The sequence below is a fragment of the Culex quinquefasciatus genome, chromosome 2, assembly GCF_015732765.1.
Source record: "Culex quinquefasciatus strain JHB chromosome 2, VPISU_Cqui_1.0_pri_paternal, whole genome shotgun sequence".
Taxonomy (NCBI): domain Eukaryota; kingdom Metazoa; phylum Arthropoda; class Insecta; order Diptera; family Culicidae; genus Culex; species Culex quinquefasciatus.
The window spans coordinates 26501724-26521685 of record NC_051862.1 but is presented as its reverse complement, the minus strand read 5'-3'; the positions used below and the strand labels follow the sequence as shown (position 1 = coordinate 26521685).

Here is a 19962-nt window from a genome sequence, read left to right as displayed (position 1 = left end):
TTTTGGTTGGATAGAAGATTTTTTACATTTAGAAAATTAAAAACTTGAAGATTTCCCATGCAAATACCATGCAAACTTAAATGCTAAAGAGCTGTGACGAAACCTGAACCAAATTTGCTGAAAATTTCAGGGGAGCTTCAGGAGACATAGAACAATGATTTTATCAACAATGCAACGGTCTAGCTGACATTTTTGCATTTCCAAGGGGCCCTGAACCACACTAAGCAACAGTGATGGTGATTTATTCACCCTCACTGAATTCCTCTCCCTTGCGAGGGACATGTTTACGCGACTCAACACTTGCCGAAACAAACTGGAGCAGTTCTTAGCGCTGCAAGAGCTGATGGGGAAGTACCTATGCCCTGCATAGGTGCAAGCTCACACACTGTGGAACAGTCTTCGCCTTCAGTAAAGAACTGATTTTTTTTTTCTGTGATATATATTTAAGCTTTCCTATCCTCCTTCTCTTCCATAGTTACAGTAGCAGTTATTTTAGAAAGTTTTTTCTGCTCTCGCTTAACCGACTGAAACTGAATTTATTTCATCCAATTGATTATATTTGAATTTATTTGTAATTGTAAGAATCTCCAAAACTCTGCATTCTGTTATTAGTTAAGCAAATTGTATTCTGATTAGTACAAATAAACATGAATTGAATTGAATTGAATTGAATAAATTTCTAAAATCTCGGAAGTTCCACAAATTATTAAATTAAAATCAGAGATTTCTATAATTCTAAAATAACAAAAAAGTTAAAAAATTAAAATTCTTCAATTTCTTAATTTCCCATAATTTCTAAAATCTCTGGAATTGCTTAAACTCTTATAATTCCAAACTTTCAAATATAATCCACAAATTTCACAATTTTTTTTTTAAATAATGAAATTTCAAGAAATTTGAAAAAATAGACATTACTGGAAATTTCGAATTTTTAACAGTTCAAAGAATTTTAGTGGTTTGAGTTTTTTTTTAGATTTTTTGGAACTTCAAAAATTGAAGGAATTTATGGAATTCCTGGATTTATGGTAATTTTAGAATTAAGAAATTTCTGTTTCGCCTTCTTCACTGAGAAAAGGCTATAAAATCACTCGAAAATTGAACTTCCTAAATACAGAGCGGATTCGTTAATTCGAATGGAACTGCATTCGAATGAGCGAATCCAAATGCGCTAATTGGAACGGCTGACAGCTGTCAAAAGCTTGAAACCACGTGTTCGGAAATTGTCGAACAATGGTGTTGAATCGTCAATATCAGTTTGACAGCTGGCCTTGACGGTTGAGTGCTTTTTAATTCGAATACGTTTCATTTAGCGAACATTTGAAGTAGAGAAATTCGAAATAACCAATCCGCTCAATGTTACAGGGTTCTAATCGAGCTACAATACCTTGCAAATATAATGTAGGAATCTGTTTGATAAAATTTTGATTAAAAACGAGATTTTGAGCATCGCGCAATTTGTGAAACTGCTGTGCAATATTTTTTTGTGAAACTGTTTATTCAAATAGTTTAACGTATCCAAACGAGTTTAACGTATCCCTATTTAGGGTCTCTAGCTGCCGGTGGGTACAAAAAAATTAATTTATTCATTCATTCAACTCTAAAAAAAATCGCTCTCAAAATTCAAGTCTGGTTGTCTGTGGCGCTCTCACTTTTTTGCGCGTCAAGTTAGCCCTTTCTCCGGCCAACTGTCAATCACTTTTCAGCGGGGGATAGGAAACTGACATTTTCACTGTTGATTTTCTTCAAACGTTCAAGTTCAAACGGTTTTGTGATTCTTATCCGCAGCAACAACATTTTCCAGCAGCAAAATGAACCGACTTTCCCGCTGGCTTGGCCGGCTGACGCTGCGTTCCGGCACCAAAACGCGGTTCCCGCAGCAGCAGCAAGGATATCTGCACAAGAAAGTGACCACAACGTACTCGTTCGACTCGGTGGATTACGAGGAAATTGGGTTGCCGACTAGGTTCCAAGAACCGCCGCGTGTTCCCGAGGGGCACGACACTCGAAAATCGTGAGTAGATTTGAACAACTTTTCTTCAAATTATTTGGATGAGTTTTTTCAACAGATTTTGGAGCCGTTTCATCCGAAGCAATCTCTTCAAAAGCAAGCAGGAGAAATCCCCAAAGTCGTCGCGATCTTTTAGCTGGCTTCCGGGCGTAGCCCGGCCTTCTCCGGAAACGATAATCCTGCAGGAGCAACTCCAAGAGGACCGCAACCAGCTGGCCCGGTGGCGACTCAACGAGTCCGATTTGAAGGTAACTTTCAAGATTAAAATTTAACATATTTTTTAACGACCTCGTTTTGAAGAAACGTCGCGGCTACTTTTGCGCCACAAACAGGCCGCTGATTTGCGTGTGCGACTGCCCGGTGGGAACGTACAGCCGGATCCGGCCGGCGGAGGACCGTCCGGCGGTGCCGAGAACGACGTCCTGGGACGCCCGGTGGGTGTTTTCGGTGGATTTGGAGCGATTGGAGGCGGAATCCTACGAGAGGATCGAGAGAATGCTCTATGCTTAGAGTTTTTTTAGGTTCAGTTTTAAGGTGGTTAAAAGTTACGCCAAGTTAGGGTAAGGGAGAGTGATTTTGCTTTTGTAGGAATAGTCATTTCTGTTTATTGAAGTATGAATGATTTTATTTCTGCTTTAGTGATTTGTAGTTTTTGATATTCGGTAAGATATTATTGATATTTTGTTTAACATTTCATGAAACGTTGCCTAAAACGTTCCCTTACAGCAAAGAAGCTAGATTATAACGTCGAACGTTGCTTTAGTCTAGTTGTAGTTGTAGCAAAAACAGAGTAAAATCAACAGCAAAATAAAACAAAACTTAAAATTCCAAACAAGACTTCCTTTCGCGATTTATGGCTAAGCTGCTGGGTTGAGGCTTAATTTGTGCGAAAGGAACGCGCGAAAAACCGGGCAAACTGAGACACTGGCTTAGGCTAAGGACTTAGTACTAAAATCTAGGATTTGCGCGTGTTTTCAAAATCGCTCGCACGGATTAGTTCGAATTGGAGCACGCGCGTGCTGATTTTCTTTCCCTCTTTTTAACTCTCTTTTCTCTCTCTATCACAGTGAGTGTGTGTGTATGTGTTTATGGTTTTGGGTTTAAAATAACTTAGCTTAAGATATGGAGGGGAATTTAAGTAACTCAACACGTTGTTTAAAATAAATCTAACTTAACCATCACTTACAAACTGCCTAATTTAGAAACATTTTTTCCTTTAATTTTGATAACACTTTTGATAGCGATCATTCAATTGTTTCACATTAATTGGTCTTGTTTTTTTTTGTTTCAGAATCGAATGATTATTTACAACGAAATATTTGCCAGTCACATTGAAGTTGAATACATTTCGAGTGCCTTGTGTGACAATCATTACACATATTTAGATGTTTAGAAACCCTTCTGTTAAATATTAAAGCTATTTCTTAGTTGGTTTAACGCATTTTCTTAGCTTTGAGGGGAAGTTTGGGGATCAATTTATGTCTGCAAAACACCTCTCTCTTTTGTTCTCTTCCCTTAATGTTTCATTCACTATTTTTAAAATATTTAGAAATCTTCAAACAGCTGCATCTCGACCTTGTCCAGCGAGCGGGCCGACTTCCAGTCCGTCTCCGGGTAGTCGTCAAAATTGCTGGTGTCGCCCTCGAACACGAACTTTGGCACGATTGGAGGCTGGAAAAATAGATGGAAAAATGTTTTAAATGCTAGATTCAATATTTTTTGTTTGATTTTTAGTTTTTAGATTTTAAATTCTTTAATCCTTTAACTGTTTAATTTTTAAATTCTTATTTTCTTTAATTCTTAAATTCTTAAATTATTAAATTCTTCAATTCTTAAATTCTTAAATTCTTAAATTCTTAAATTCTTTAATTCTTAAATTCTTAAAATCTTAAATTCTTAAATTCTTAAATTTTTAAATTCTTAAATTCCTCAATATTCTTAATTTCCTAAAATATCTTTAATTTCTTAAAATCTTTAAATTTTAAAATTCTTAAATTCTCAAAATCTTTAATTCTTATGTTCTTAAATACTTAAATTTCTTAATTTCCTTTCATTCTTAAATTCATAAATTTTTTCAATTCCTCAAATTCAGAAATTCTTAAATTCCTTAATTTCCTTAAGTTATTAATTTCTTAAATTACTTAATTTTCTTAAATTCCGTAATTTTCCTAAATTTCTTTAATTTTTTGAGATCTTAATTTTAAAATTCTTTAATTCCTAAATTCTTAAACCTTTGAATAATTGAATTTTTGAATTCTTTTTTTCTTAAATTATTAAATTAATAAATTATTAAACTCTTTAATATTTAAATTCTTAAATTCCCTAATTTTATTAAATTCCTCAAATGTCTTGAACTTCTTAAATTTCTTCAATTACTAAAATTCCTCAAATTTCTTCGATTCCTAAGGGTGGTAGATGGTGTCTTTCACTTTTAGGGCAATTACTGTCAATGAATTATTCAGGGTCCAGAAATAGTAAATTGAAATGAAAAAATAATCACTATATGTAAAATGCTTCTACAAACAACACAATGATTGAAACATTCTGAATCAAAATTTGAACGTTATTCTAAAACAAACATGTCCGCCAAATGGCCGATCGGGAATGATGCCTTCCAGAGCCTTAAGTTCCAAGTTCTTTGGATTCTTTAATTTATTCAATTCCTTAAATTACTTAAAATTCTTAAATTTCTTAATTTTTAAATTCCTTCAATTAGTTAAATTACTTGAATTCCTCAATTTTATTTTTTCAAATTCTGAAATGTTGCCAAATGTTGCCGCCATCTTCAAGTTGAAAAAAAAAATAAGTCGTAAGGTTAACTTTTTAAAAATTCAAATTTAGAGAATTTGGAGATTTTGAAATTTTGACAAGGATTTCGGGGAATAAAGTACGAGCATTGTTTTTAAATTTGTCATATTCCTAGATATTATTATTTTTTTTGTAGTTTTGAATTTAAAATTTACGAAATTTGTAAATTTGATTAGATTTTGAATTATTTTAATTTTTATATTGTAACAATAACAGTTTTATGCAAGGTTTTATGGCTTTTGATATTTTCTATTTTTGTATATTTTTATTTGTTTGAATTTTTGATATCGTCATCAGGGGTGACATTGGGTCTGGGGGTGAGATTGGGTGATACAAATTTCAGTATTTTTGTATGACCCAATCTCACCCCCCAGACCCAATGTCACCCCTGATGACGGTACCCTATTGTTTAATTTTTTTTAAATTTAAAACTTTTGAACTTTTATTTTTTTAATGTTTGATTTTTTGAATTTGTAAATATTTCAATTAGTGATTTATCGATTTAAAAAAAAATACATGCATCATTGCATTTTTAAATTTTTTTATCTCTGTTTTTTTTTATTTGTAGCATATATATTTTTTTAATATTACAAATATTGCTTATTGCGAGATAAAATCACGTTTCTCCTTCGCTGTGAGTGACAGGAGATTATTGCCGCCTAACTACCGCATAGTTAAAAATCAACAAGTTGAACTGAAATTCTGCATTGATTTGGCTGTCAACTTGGTTTGTTTTGAATATTTTCCAAAAAGTCAGCTGAAAACTCAAGGCAACCTTTGACAACACCCAAAATATTGTTCTTATTCAATTTCTGAATTTCTATAATCTGTGTTTCCATTTTTTGGTTTGTGAATCACATTTTTTTTAATTTTTGAATCTGCCAGAAAGTTTAATTCTTTTGTACTCCCTTTATTGATCGTTTATTGAGCATTTTTCTGTATGAAATTTTGCGTTCCTTCCTAGCGTTATTTAGGTTATTTATGTTTAAAAGTTAGAATTCGACCAGAATTCCAACCAACGCCTTGACTGGGATATTCGCCTCAAAAATCATTGAGCGGTTTAAAAATGAGTAGTTTTTTGAGCGCTCAGATTTGGGTAAACAGGTTTATGAATAATTTCCATTTTCCGTGTAAGTTCTTGTTGATGTTTTGAAGGCATAAAATTTTTCGCGCCAGATTTGTCGCAACCGTTTGCCAAACCGCGTGTGTTTCCCGGAACATCTCCGTGTTTCTGTTCTGTCCCGTTCCCGTGATCGTCATCATGTTCGACGCCAACAAAATCGGCGAAGGCTTCAAGGCCCTCTATCAGCGCACGACTGGCAAGCTCCGGCCGAAATCGAACGTCACCGACTATCGAGACTTTGTGCTGCGCCGTGGCGGCGACCTGCTCGTCGTTCCGGAACCACCCAAGTGCAACCGGAAGGCGGCCAAACTGCGCCAGCAGGGGAACCGGCTGTACCTGGACAAACAGTACGATGACGCCGTCTCAAAGTACAACGAAAGCATCTGTTATGCGGAGGCCGGGTCGGAACATTTGGGCATGGGCTATGCGAACCGGTCTGCGGTTTACTTTGAGGAGGGTGAGTACGAGTACGCGCTGGTTAATATTGGCCTGGCTCGGGAGAACCACTACCCGGAGAAGTTTATGCCGAAGCTGGTTGAGCGGGAGGAGAAATGCCGCGAGAGGCTGGCCGCTGGGTTGTCCAAGGGCACGGTTCTGCCTTACAGCCTCGATCTGAACGTGGCTCCGAATCCGAAGATTCCGTTCATTGCGGATGGGATTGCGATGCGACGCTTTCCGCAGTTTGGAGGGCGCGGGCTGGTCGCGGAGCGGGACTTTAAGCCGGGGGACATCATTTTGGACGAGAAGCCGATGCTGATGCATTTGAGTTCGTGGCGTCATTATTGCAGCTGCTGTGCGGCCTTCTTCCGGGGAAGCTTGATTCCGTGCCCGGGATGTGTAAATGCCATGTACTGCAGTGAGGAGTGTCGACAGCAGGACTACCGGTACTGGCATCGGTTCCAGTGCGGCTTTGTGGAGCAGCTTGAGCATGTGCAGTACGTTACGTCGATCACCGGGCCGAAGCGGTTCTTCTATCTGCTGTCCGCATTCGGGGACGATTTGGACGCGATGATGGCATTTTGCGAGTCCGAAGCAACGGATGACCCATTCACGGTGGACCACACCAAGGAAGATCGCATCCTGGAGGCCATGAAGGTGCTTCACCAGGCCAAGGTCAAACAACCGCTGCCCGAAATCGAGGCCATCATGCGACTGGCCGCCGCAGCGTTCTACGCCGTGTTCATCAAGCATCCGCTCCTCCATCAGCTTGCCAACACCGGCGCCAAAAAGGACTTTATCGTGCGCACCTTCCTCGATTACATCCGCAAGAACACGGCCCTCTCGCTGGACTGTCTGGAGTTCGTCCACTTTACCAACGTCAACGCCGTCTCCTCAATCTCCTGCCTCGCCAACCATTCCCACGATCCGAACGCCCTCTTCCAGCAACGCTACGGCAAGCTCCGGTTCTTCGTGATCCGGCCAATCCGCGCCGGTGACCAAATCACCGTCTCGTACGGCCCCACCTGGTGGGAACCCATGCCCTCGTACAGTTCCGTCTACACCTGTCGCTGTCCGGTTTGCGACGAAGCCGACACGGCCTGGTGCGTCCGCGAGGGGACACTCCCGAAGGAGGCACTTCGGATGCTGGACGAACGCACTCCCCGTGGGAAAAACAACGCCGAGACGGAGGCGAACGTGCTGCGGCAGTTGTTCGCGTTCTTTGACCGCTACGGAAGCTACCATCCGGAGGGCGCTATGGGACCAAAGCTGCAGGTGATCAAGCATCTGATGTGCGGCCAGATCCACCAGGGTGCGTGGACGCTGGAGCGAGCCCAGGTCGCGGCGAAGGTTTTGGGAGGTGGAGTTTGAACGAAAGCGTTGAGTTTGTTTTCTTTTGTTTGATTTTGTTACTCTGTTTCTGTTTTTGCGTTATCGAATTTGTTTCTTGACAACTGAATTTTGTACTGGTTTGAAAACTCGTCCTGTCCTGATTCCAGGAGTGTTCTAATAAACGCATCGATACAACTTACCTTCAGTTTCTTGTTTATCACCACGTCCCAGTCAAGGTGTTTGAACCATCGGTGCCTTTTGATGTCTTCCGCTCCGTTCTGGAAATGCAAATAAGAAGAAATGTGTTAAAAAAAAGATACAGGTAAGTTGGTTTAACAGAATTATTCAGTTCGTTTAAGGTGAAACGTGCCATCTTTAAATATGGCGAAAAAACATGGAGCAAATTGTCCCGTTCCGCCTTAAGCTATACACGGAGAACACAAGGAACGTGAAATTCCTAATTTTTTTAATTACTTAATTATTTAATTATAATGAAAATACAGTAATTGTTCGGTAACTGGGCTGAGAACGTAGCCTAGTCACCGAATGTTGCTCGTTAACTGGGCTGAACAAAAAATAACGAGGGGACCAACGATGAATAATATTTTCCAGATGAAATATAAAAATAAAAGTTACTCAAATTTAATTACAATGAATCTGTATTCTTTCACAATCTATTTAAAGTTAAAGTTAGTTGCAATTTTTATGCTAGAGTAATGCTGGCAATAGACTTTGATTGATGTCAAAATTTTCATAGAGTCTCGATCAATCAATAATGTTATGATATCGGACAAAATTCGTTGATCTGTTGAACTAACGGTTTTCGGATTATGGTTGTATCGACCATTGTTGCGAATCGAGGAACTACGGTTCTTTTGACGTAAATGGTCATTTCTTTTTCAAATCGCGATTTCTATCGTATTTGTATATCAGTTCATAATTTTCTATTGTTCTTGATAGAAGTAGTACTACAACAGTTAAAGGAAGGTTTAGTTTAGAACATTAAGTTTAGAGGATTTTAGATTAAAGTTTAGACTTGCAATCCAAAGTAGTTAGCAAATGAATATTTGGACTTGAATGAATGAATAATTGAATAAGTTGGACTTATGAATAACACACAAATGTGCATTTATTCTAGAGTCAGATCCATACAGCGTCAGTGTTTATTTGGTCGAAGTGTACTAATTCATTGGCAGATCTGATTCTAGTTGTAATGTACGACAAGACTACTGACGGACGTGACAGGACGAGGGCCTAGTTTAAAGGTCTCAACATCAACGATGTGCGGCTGGATCACCCTCCAAAAAAAAAAAAAAAAAAAATGATAGCTTTTCATATTTCTCTAATTGTGACTTGAAATACATGAAGGTTTGATTTTTTTTTTACATTTGTTGAACATGATTTTTGCATCCATGAACCCCTCGGTGATTCCGGTTTGTTTTGGTTTTTTGACGTTTGTCTGCTTTTTAACTGGGCTACGTTATCGAGCGCCCAGTTAAAAAGCAGCCCAGTTAAACAACACCCAGTTAGCGAACAACTACTGTATAGAGTTTTTTAATAGGTCCTATAAACAATGTTTTATTAAACATACAAGCCCTATAAGACAATACAAGCAAAAAAATGTAAATGGGCCAAGTGTAAACAAAGAGTCTATCCTACTCACGTCAGTTGATATTTACTTTAGGAACGAGCAGGACAGATTCTTTGTTTACACTCTTACATTGGCCTGATTACATTGTTTTGCTAGATGAACCGAAAAACCAAAAAAATAAAATAAATAAATAAATGCTAACAATTGCAACTGTTAAAATAGCTTATTAAACCATTAAGAAATATACAAATCTTAAATTATTCATTGCTGAAAATTTCAAGTTTCTGAATTATAAAATTCCCAATTTTTTTAAATTTTTTGATGGTTTTTAATGCAACTTATTTAATTTTATGAATTTAAAATATTTCATTCTTACATTGTTTAAAGTGAAATTTCTTAATTTCAATTGTTTTTTAATTTTCATGTTTTTTTATTCCAATTTTTTAATTTAAATTCTTAAAAATTAAAAAAAAATATTAATTTTTGATAATTTTTATTTTCGTATTTCTTGAAAACATAAAAATGCAAGATTTAATTTAGGAAAATGTTATGTTTTTTAATTCCCAAAACCTAAACAAAATAATCTAAAAAATTTAAGACTGTAATTTTTGATTCTATGACAATTTCCGGAATTCCATTTCCCGGAATGGACGTTATCCGGAATGGACAGTATCCGGAATGGACGTTATCCGGAATGAAATTTCCCGGATTTTTTTTTTTATCTTGAGATTTTCCCTTCTTTAAAAATACACGTTCTTTCATCAAAGTAATGGGATTTTATGTAAGAATTATCCCTTCTTTTGTTAATTCTACTAAATTTCAACTAGTTTTTGTTAAGGAACTCTGCACTATAAAGAAGAATGTGTTTTTTTAAAGAAGGGAAATCCTCTAGAAAAAAAAGCTTTCAGAAAATCAATGCATAATGTATATTTTCTTGAGGTTTTTCCTTCTTTAAAAATACACGATCTTTAATCGATGTGATGGAATTTCGTGTAAGAGATTTCCCTTCTTGTGTAAATCAGGTCACTATTGTGACCAAATTCTACCAAATTTTACTATAAAGCAGGGTGATTATTTTCAAAGAAGGGAAAACCCCAAGAAAATTTATAGCTTGAGTGTATTTTTAAAGAATGAAAAACCTCAAGGAAGTACACATTATAAATTGATTTTCTGAAAAGCTGTTTATTTATTAGAGGTTTTCCTTCTTTGAAAATAAACATTCTGCTTTATAATAAAATTTGGTAGAATTTAGTCACAAAAGTCAACTGAATAACACAAGAAGGGAAATCCCTTACACGAAATTCCATCACATCGATTAAAGATCGTGTATTTTTAAAGAAGGGAAACCTCAAGAAAATATACATTATGCATTGATTTTCTGAAAGCTTTTTTCTAGAGGATTTCCTTCTTTAAAAAAACACATTCTTCTTTATAGTGCAGAGTTCCTTAACAAAAACTAGTTGAAATTTAGTAGAATTAACAAAAGAAGGGATAATTCTTACATAAAATCCCATTACTTTGATGAAAGAACGTGTATTTTTAAAGAAGGAAAATCTCAAGATAAAAAGCTTTTCAGAAAATCAATGTATAATGTATTTTTCCTTGAGGTTTTTCATTCTTTAAAAATACACTCAAGCTATTTATTTTCTTGACTGGACACATTACACATTGAATTTCTGAAAAGCTTTTTATTTTCTTGAGGTTTTCCCTTCTTTGAAAATAATCATTCTGCTTTATAGTAAAATATGGTAGAATTTAGTCACATAAGTCAAATGCTTAACAAAAGAAAGGAAAAAAAATGAAAGCATTGAAAGAATGTAAAAAACATCTAATATCTATCGATCTACATTGTTACATCTCGTGGTGGTTGATAAAGTATTGTTTCTATAGTCAACACTTGCTTCTATTGTTCATGTCCGAACATTTCACTTTCTTTTTATCATTCATGTATTTATATTCATATTGTTGTCAAAACCAACGGAGTACAAACTAAGTAATTCTTAACCACAAGTAAATGAGTAGGCAAGATTCCATTCATTCTCATATCAGGTAATATACAAAAAAATTCGGGAAATGTCCATTCCGGGAAACGTCCATTCCGGGAAATTTCATTCCGGATAACGTCCATTCCGGATACTGTCCATTCCAGATAACGTCCATTCCGGAAAACGTCCATTCCGGATAATGTCCATTCCGGAAAACGTCCATTCCGGGAAATGAAATTCCGGAAATTGTCATAGAATCGTAATTTTTAGGGTCCAGAAATAGTATATTGAAATGAAAAAAATAAAATAAATTGCTTCCACAAACAACACAAAGAAAACCTTTTTTATATTGAAACATTCAGAATCAAGATTTGAATGTTTTTCTAAAACAAACATGGCCGCCAAATGGCCGATCGGGAATGATGCCTTTCAGAGCCTTAAAACACTTTGTATAACGTTCATTGTTGTCAAACTAAAAAAATGACGAACTGTCACTTTTTACACGGCGCTCACACACACTATCAAAATAAACGTTTGGTAGTGTGTGTGAACTCCGTGTAAAACGGGTGCCAAACTAAAAAGTGACTCCGTTCGTTTGACAATAGTTGGTGTCAAACCAGCGGGGTGTGGGTGTAATCAAACAGGGCACTTTTAGACTTTTTGGAAAATTTGAATTGTTGGACCGGAGATCGGAAAAAGACTTTAATATTCAACATAAATAAAAAATTTCGACGGTTTTGTTCGAACGCGAATCAATTCAATACGGAGCGTCGGATCGAGGTGTTCTTTGTTACCGATTCCGGAAAATCTGCAGATTGTATCTAATCTAATCTAATCGAACATATTCCGGAAAATCTGCAGATTGTATGGGAAAAGTTACGTAAATTAAATTTTGATCACAGGAGGCTGAATTAGCAAACAATCTATAAACGTCAACAAACGAAAAAAAAAAAAACAAGACGGAGTTTGTCGGGTATAGCTTGTAATGTATAAAGAATTTTGTGATACTTTTGCCTCAAAATTGCAAAAGTTTGGAATAAAATTTATAATTATTTTTTTGTTCAATTTTCGAAAAACAAACGCACTCAACCCCTCGGTGGTTGGCCTCTTTTAAGTTTGACATTTTTTAATTTGAATCCCGTTTGTTTGACAAAGTCAAACTAAAAAGTGACGATCTGTCATTTTTTACACGGCACTCACGCACACTATCAAAACAAAACAAAAGTTAGTCAATAGTGTGTCAGAACTCCGTGTAAAAGGGATGTCAAATTAAAAAGTGACCCCGTTTGTTTGACAACAGTTGATGTCAAGCCATCGGGGTTTGAGTGTTTGGAAACTTAAGGCTAGTTTGGTGGCACTAGATTTTTCACAAAATTTAAACTTTAAGAGACTTTAAAGAAATCTATAAAAAGGAAATTGTAGTATTTTTTCACAGTTCGCCGCAAAAAAATAAATAATAAACATAAATTTTAATTTAATGCATTTAATTTTGAAACGGTGCCATTTATTAAAAACGAGTTATTTTCTATAGCAAAAAGGATTTTGTTTATAATTTTGGCAAATGCAAATTAATTTGCAAATATTGTATAACCATATGGTCGAGATTTTCCAGATAGCTTTTCTTTTCTAAACATCATAACATTTGTATTATAATTTGCAACAGCCTGAACTCTAGCTCAAAAAATCCTTTTTCAGTCTCCAAAAACAATAATATTAGAAAAACAAGGAAATAAAAAAGAAATGTTTAGGGGCATACATTTTAGAAGTGCCAAAGACACTAAATAAAAAATTTATGACTAGGGGAAATAAACCCATTTTAAGCCTAATAAGCGGTCGTTTTTGAATTATGCTGGATAATCTGGAGTGTTCCTTGAGCTTTTCTAAAACCAAGTACACCAACGAGTAGAGCAACTTTTTGTGGACATTTATGTTTATTTTCACTTTTACTAACAGTTATTCTATCGAGGTTTTCAAGCGAAGATGGCGTTCGAATGGTGAACGCCCGAAATGTCAAAATCACGCAGTGGTACCAACATTACGGAAAAAGTGTGCCATGACAAGACAGCCACATTTTTTTTCTAATGTTGGTGCTACTGCGCGATTTTGACATTTCGGGCGTTCACCATTCGAACGCCATCTTCGCTTAAAAACCTGGATTCCTTTTACAAACATTTGCAAAAAAAAATATTTCCAAAATGTTTTCTAATCAAACTAATGCATTGGGCCACGCCCATTTTCCTATTTTCAGCTTATTTTTTTTTACTTCCAGCGTTCTTTTGGGTCTGCTTAGTGCTGCCAAAATTGATGAAATTTTAAGCGAACACTCACGAAAAATAGCATTTATAGAGAAAATTTTCTGGCAACACTGGCTCACTCCAACAGGTGCTGCGATGGTGTTGGTGGCCACCCTTTGTTCTTTATTTGCCTTCGCTTCTCGCTCGGTTTTCTTCAGCCTTCGATTGGAATGGGTCGTCAAAATTGAAACGTCAAAAGACTTGGCGCGTTTGTTTTTTTTATGGCGCTAGCTAATTATTTACATGCTTCGGGATTATTTTTCAAGTGAGTGACCAACTAATGTGCAAAAGAACATGTTGCCGAAAGTTGGGGGCAGTTTTGTATCGAAAGCGCCGTGAAAAAGCAAGCGAAAGTGAAAAGTTGATTATGGCGATATTCATTAAGCGTTTGAGGGTTTCTCGCGTGTGTCACTATGTGTGCCAACAAAATGATGAGAAATGGTCTCGCAAAATAGAAATTATGATCAAAAGTGCATTAAATTTGATCTTTTTGGCCAGTAAGTAGCATACATTTGCGTACTTACTCGAGGCGGTGCTGTTGCTGGTAAGTTTATAGCCTAAATAGTATTTTTGGAGCTTTAATCAAGCATCAAACTCTCCATATGACGAAGATAGGTGTTTGATTGGAAAGGGTATATTTCCCCAATTTCGTACGGCCAGCCTAAGACTAATTGTGCAAAATGTCTTCTTTTGACACAGCAAAGGAACGAACGAAGTTTTATTTCAATAATAATAAAAATACAAAATCAAACATCTTATAAAAATTGCACAATTCTAGAGAATTATTTTATTTTGGATAAAGGCATCTTTATAAAAAAATATATTGTAATATAATTTAAAATTGTTAAAACTCCAAACCAATGTTATTCCCTGTTCCTACCTTCATGTTCCCCAGCCGCTTCGTTCGGTCCTGCACCAGCAGCTTCTTGACCAGGTCCTTTGCGATCGGTTCGATGTGCCGCGACCACTCGATCTTGCCGCTGAGGATCTTCTCGTAGATGCCGAACGGATTATCGTCGTAGAAGGGTGGATATCCGACGACCATCTCGTAGATCAGCACGCCTAGTGGAAGGACCGAAAAAAAACCAGAAAAGAGTAGAATTAACAAACGTGAATTGATGATGGTCCAAGCCCGCAACGCAAGCCAATGTTCACAGTACAGCGGTAGTGATTAATCAAAATGGATTTGGCGGTTCTCTTTTTTTTCGCTTGTCTTGTTACGACAAATTCACGTGAATTAATCATTTGTGGATAACCAAGACCTAGACTTCAGTTTGGTTTTTGTATTTTTATACATTTTTATTTATTTTACTTTAAATCTTCCGATACCTCCACTACTCACCTAATGCCCACCAATCAACGGCCTTGTTGTGACCCTTGGACTGAATGATTTCCGGTGCCAGATATTCCGGCGTCCCGCACAGCGTCCACGTTCGGTCCTTGAGCTTTTTGGCGAACCCAAAGTCGGTGATTTTCAGATGACCGTCCCGATCGAGCAGCAGGTTCTCCGGCTTCAAGTCCCGATAGACGATCTGCAGCTGGTGAAGGTACTCCAGCGCGAGCACAATTTCGCACGCGTAAAAGTTTGCGGTCCCGTTGTCAAACCGACCCGCGTTCCGGAGGTACGAAAACAGCTCGCCACCGCTCACGTACTCAAACAGCATGTACAGACAGCAGTCGTCCTTGGCGTGCCATCGCCTGGAAATGAGGAGGGAAAATGAAAAAAAAAATGTTGAGATAAATATTAAGGTTAAATATTTAAGATAAGAGATAAAGTTCTTGTTCAAATTTAACGTATGTTTTCGAATGCATTCCCAAAACTTGGTTCAGGAAATAACTCTTTGCTATGTGAATCGTGCCCTCTTGAAGTACCAAGTGACTCCATGTAACATGGGCTTCCTGAAGATTTCAATGGAGACGCATGGTTCGCTGTGCGGGTTTGATACTCTCAGCAGCATAAAAAGTACAATCAATTTGAAAAATTGAAGTTTTTTGGTGAAAAATTGAAGTTTTTTAAACAAAATGTTTATTTCTTGCCTTTGGGTGGTTGGGTGGCCCCTCACTCAAGGCGGTTCTAAAAACACCCAAAAAGCAAAACTATTTTTTTTCGTAGGACCTTTTCAAAAAAAAAAAAACACTAGAAATAAATTTTTCAAGTAAAGGACTGGGGTCGAAGTTATTGTCGCCGCGGCACTAAACCGAATTGAGCGAGTTTAACTCTCGCGACGATTTTCTGTCGCAAAATATCTGTCAAGCATGTTTGGGCTGTTTCGAATCAGTGTGTTAGCTTTTTTGTTTTGATTGCTGGGTTTTGTTTCAGTCGTTGGAAAGCATCGTGGGGTTCTACGCAAGGGAATGATGGAAAGAGAGGAATCACAAATCCATATGAATAATTTCAAGATTTTTCAGGTGTAAACCGAAAATGCGATAAAAAAATTTAAGTGGAAGAATAAGGCTTTTAACTGCTTATTAAATTGTCGATGTACAGCACGCCGCACTGTTTAATCATTTTCTGACGTACATTCAATTTTGCAGTCCAAACCCAGTCATTGAATTGGAAAAATAAAATTCTTCTTCAAATTTTCTTTTCTTGATTTGTGTGCACCTACGTCGAAGACCAAGATTGTTTACTTTTTGCTCTTTGGTCTGACAGCACATGGTTGGAACTCCATACATCCTGTCAGCCCAAAAAGTGGGACGATTGTTGAGCTCTGTCGCTGGTATAGTGTAAATTTGTCCAAGTTAGTCACAGCCTACTCAGCATAAACAACTGTCAAATTTGAATCTCTTATACCACTCGCAGATTGACAGAGAGACCTTGTTTTTGTTTTATCTACCAATTCTGCGTAATTCAAGTAATGTTTCCAAACATGATCGACTTGTGGAGAATATGTTGCTTTAGTGGCGCGATTTCTTTGCCAACACTTCATTTTGTATGCTCTTCTTCAACAGTTAAAGCTTGCTCATCATCGTTATTTCACTGATGGGTTGATAAAATCGTGGTTTTAAAAAGGAAAGGAGCAGATGTTGCGAATGGGGGATTGGAGGAAGACGACCTCCTTTATTTTTGTATGATGTCATAGATTTCAAGCCATTTTACCAGCACTAGCTGAATACCTGTTCCCAAAGGAATAGAATGATTATTGAACATGCAATTTTTAACTGCACAGATTTTTCCGGCAATTTGGAGCATGAAAAGTAGATAAATTGCAAAAACAAACAGCTGACACGAGAGACACGCGAGAAGAAAAATGAAAATTCAAATCATGGCCTGCTGCGATTTTGTTTACTTGAGGAATCTTCTCAGTATACCAGTTTTGATCGGACGAGGGGTCAATGCATATTTCATGTAGCCGGTATCTGTTTACGATTAAATGACATTATACAAATCAACCAAAATTTTTACAAATCAACCAAAAAACATAACCAGGTTTGTCGGAACGTTGCTCTGAAATAATGTTGATACCTAGAAATCTTGTTTGCAATCACGGCAAGGCGTCATCCACAAAATACGTCACGCTATAGTAGGGAGGGGGGTTGTCACAAGCGTGACAAAGTATGACAAGAGGGGGAAAGGGTCTGTAAGACCTCGACGGCACGCTAGACTATTTCTTGAATACTGAAAATTCAGTCTAAAAATATATCTAGAAAAAGTTTAATGTTTGTAAATCCATCAAACACGTAACATGGCTTTAAGAAACAGAGTTTTTGATGATAGATTTAATGTGCTTAAATCATCAGATTTTCTTTTTAAAAATATTCTGATTTCTATCACTCAACAAAATAAAAATAAAAATTCATATACGACCTGTCACAATTTAAAACTAGCGAATGAACTATATATCATGCAAAAATTGTTCACATAATCAACAAAATCTGACTACGTTGGAGCCAGCGTGACAAAGTGTGACATAGGAGGAAGGGCGGTTATTTTTGGTCAATTTTAGCGTGATTTTGGCGGTCATTTCTGGCCCTTCAAAAGTTTCCGAGTTTTATTACATGAGTTCAGTCAAAAATGATGAAGTTAAATTGCACGCCAAAGTGCCGTTAGGTCAACATTATGTGCTGGATGAAATACATGCTGTTATCCAAAACTAATAATAAATAATTTGCTACTTTAAATAATTTTATAAAATTCAAAATATTCCTACTACACGCACTATGGACGACCCATAGGTGCAAAACTGCCATAAAAACTGGTAGAAAAGTTGCAGCTCTCCACCGCGAGAGGCAGCACATGTACTGTCCCCGTTTTTGAACCTAAAGTTCCACATATAAGCTGACAGTCTTGGTCTGACAGATTTGGTCTGACAGCTTCATCGTGGATTTTGGTCTGGTCTAGGCGAGGGATAGGACACAGCACCTTCCTGGTTCTACGTGGTTTTGCAAAGAAATGCGACTATAATGTTTAAATTATTAGTGATTAAAATCATTATAGGGGTCCAAACTAGCATCAGAACTGTTTTGGTTGGGTCATGTAATGATTTTCAATTTGTTCACAGCTTCAGAAGGAGAGATAAAATGTCAAGAGTTTTGGTCACAATCTTGGGCTGGGTTGCTATCTGGCCTCAACAAAATTACCGAGTGACCGTCAATCTGGTCCGTTAGTCCCATCACGAGTTAGCCATGATAATCCGGTTGCTGATTTGGTGGACCCCAGAATTAAAAAAAAAAAATGTTTTGACAAAGATACTCTTTTAAAAGCCGAATTTGTCGTCATTATCCTTTTCAGGCTAGACTTCATGGCATTATCCATCAAATCCACGCCCATTGAGCGATTTCTAGCAGAAATTTGAGGTCTATTCCTTGATCCATTTCGGCCGCGGCGCTAGTCTCTTCGCAACTCCACTCGCGACAGTTCAGTTTGGTGCCGCGGCGAAATTTTGTTTTGGTTTCGAATGTGACATTAGGGTGTAATATGGTTGTATGGAAAAAAATAAAGTTGTCCAAATTTAGCGAGCACAGCAATTTTTCAGTTCCTTTTGGGGTCCTAAACAACTCCCCAAAGTTTGGGAACGATTGGTTTAGTCCTCACTTTGCGCAAAGCGATTCAATTTTCCATATAAATTTGTATGGGAAAAACCATTTTTTTGGATTTCGATATTTATAAAATCCACGTTTCACGCTGTACTAAAACCGGATTCATATTCGGATGCTCTAGAAGGGGCTCTACAACTTTCCCGAAGAGAGTATGGTGCTAACTTGCTCCTAAAAAAAGATACAGCGTGTTAAAAACTCGTCTAAAATGTGTGTTTTGCTCGAAAATCACGTTTTAGACGAGTTTTGAGGACGCTATATCTTCTCTTAGGGACATGCTAGCACCATTAGGGTGTAATATCAAAATCGATTTTCCAGCACAGCACTTTTTCAGTTCCTTTTGGGGTCCTAAACAACTCCCCAAAGTTTGGGACCGATTGGTTTAGTCCTCACTTTGCGCAAAGCGATTCAATTTTCCATATAAATTTGTATGGGGAAAACCATTTTTTAGGATTTTGATAATTAACAATTCGACGTTTTATGCTATATCAAAACCGGACTCATATTCGGATGCTCTGGAAGGTGCTCTACAACTTTGCCGAAGAGAGTATGGTGCTAATTTTCTCCTGAAAGAAGGTATAGCGTCCTCAAAACTCGTCTAAAACGTGATTTTCGAGCAAAAAACACGTTTTAGACGAATTTTGAACACGCTGTATCTTTTTTTAGGGGCAAGCTAGCACCATACTCTCTTCTGGAAAGTTTTATAGCACCTTCCAGAGCATCCGTTTATGAGTCCGGTTTTGATATAGCATGAAACTTGGATTTACTAAATATTAAAATCCAAAAAAATGGTTTTCTCCATACAAATTTATATGGAAATTTGAATCACTTTGCGCAAAGTGAGGACTAAACCAATCAGTCTCAAACTTTGGGGAGTTGTTGAGGACCCCAAAAGGAACTGAAAAAGTGCTGTGCTCACTAAATTTTGACAACTTTAATTTTTTCCATACAGCTACATTACACCCTATAGCACCATACTCTCTTCGGGAAAGTTGTAGAGCACCTTCCAGAGCATTTGAATATGAATCCGGTTTTAGTACAGCTTGAAACGTGGATTTTATAAATATCAAAATTCAAAAAAATGGTTTTTCCCATACAAATTTATATGGAAAATTGAATCGCTTTGCGTAAAGTGAGGACTAATCCAATCGTGCCCAAACTTTGGGGAGTTGTTTAGGACCCCAAAAGGAACTGAAAAATTGCTGTGCTGGAAAATCGATTTTGATATTACACCCTAATGTGACATTTGACATACACTCAGAAAAGAAACTACCCAAAATTGCTTCGCGAGATGAAAAACACTCGCGCTTTTATTTCGATTTATTTCAGAAACCGAAACATACATT

General features: G+C 37.0%; 2 protein-coding genes across 3 annotated transcripts in view; one reads left to right on the top strand and one right to left on the bottom strand.

Moving 5' to 3' along the window:
• Window positions 1-1737: 1737 nt before the first annotated feature.
• Window positions 1738-2518, top strand: LOC119765940. Its single transcript, XM_038250218.1, has 3 exons — window positions 1738-2011; window positions 2067-2256; window positions 2309-2518. The coding sequence occupies exons 1-3, from the start codon at window positions 1809-1811 to the stop codon at window positions 2516-2518; spliced, it is 603 nt and encodes a 200-aa protein (XP_038106146.1). The 5' UTR covers window positions 1738-1808.
• A 97-nt stretch (window positions 2519-2615) lies between these two features.
• The window catches only part of LOC6031680 (cAMP-dependent protein kinase catalytic subunit PRKX), a 158296-nt gene continuing 140949 nt past the window's right edge, over window positions 2616-19962 (bottom strand). For both annotated transcript variants that reach the window (XM_038253164.1, XM_038253162.1), the window contains exons 5-8: window positions 14922-15277; window positions 14460-14641; window positions 7910-7987; window positions 2616-3679 (exon numbers count right to left, since the gene is read on the bottom strand). In XM_038253164.1, the coding sequence (XP_038109092.1) occupies window positions 3554-3679; window positions 7910-7987; window positions 14460-14641; window positions 14922-15277 (742 nt within the window). In that variant the 3' untranslated portion in view covers window positions 2616-3553. The remainder of the gene's footprint in view (window positions 3680-7909; window positions 7988-14459; window positions 14642-14921; window positions 15278-19962) is intronic.

Bases quoted from the DNA above. Each gene is read 5' to 3' on its own strand.
- LOC119765940 (XM_038250218.1), top strand. From the start codon at position 1,809: ATGAACCGACTTTCCCGCTGGCTTGGCCGGCTGACGCTGCGTTCCGGC. The intron at 2,012-2,066 runs GTGAGTAGATTT...TTTTTTCAACAG, and splicing joins GGGCACGACACTCGAAAATC to ATTTTGGAGCCGTTTCATCC. The intron at 2,257-2,308 runs GTAACTTTCAAG...CTCGTTTTGAAG, and splicing joins TCAACGAGTCCGATTTGAAG to AAACGTCGCGGCTACTTTTG.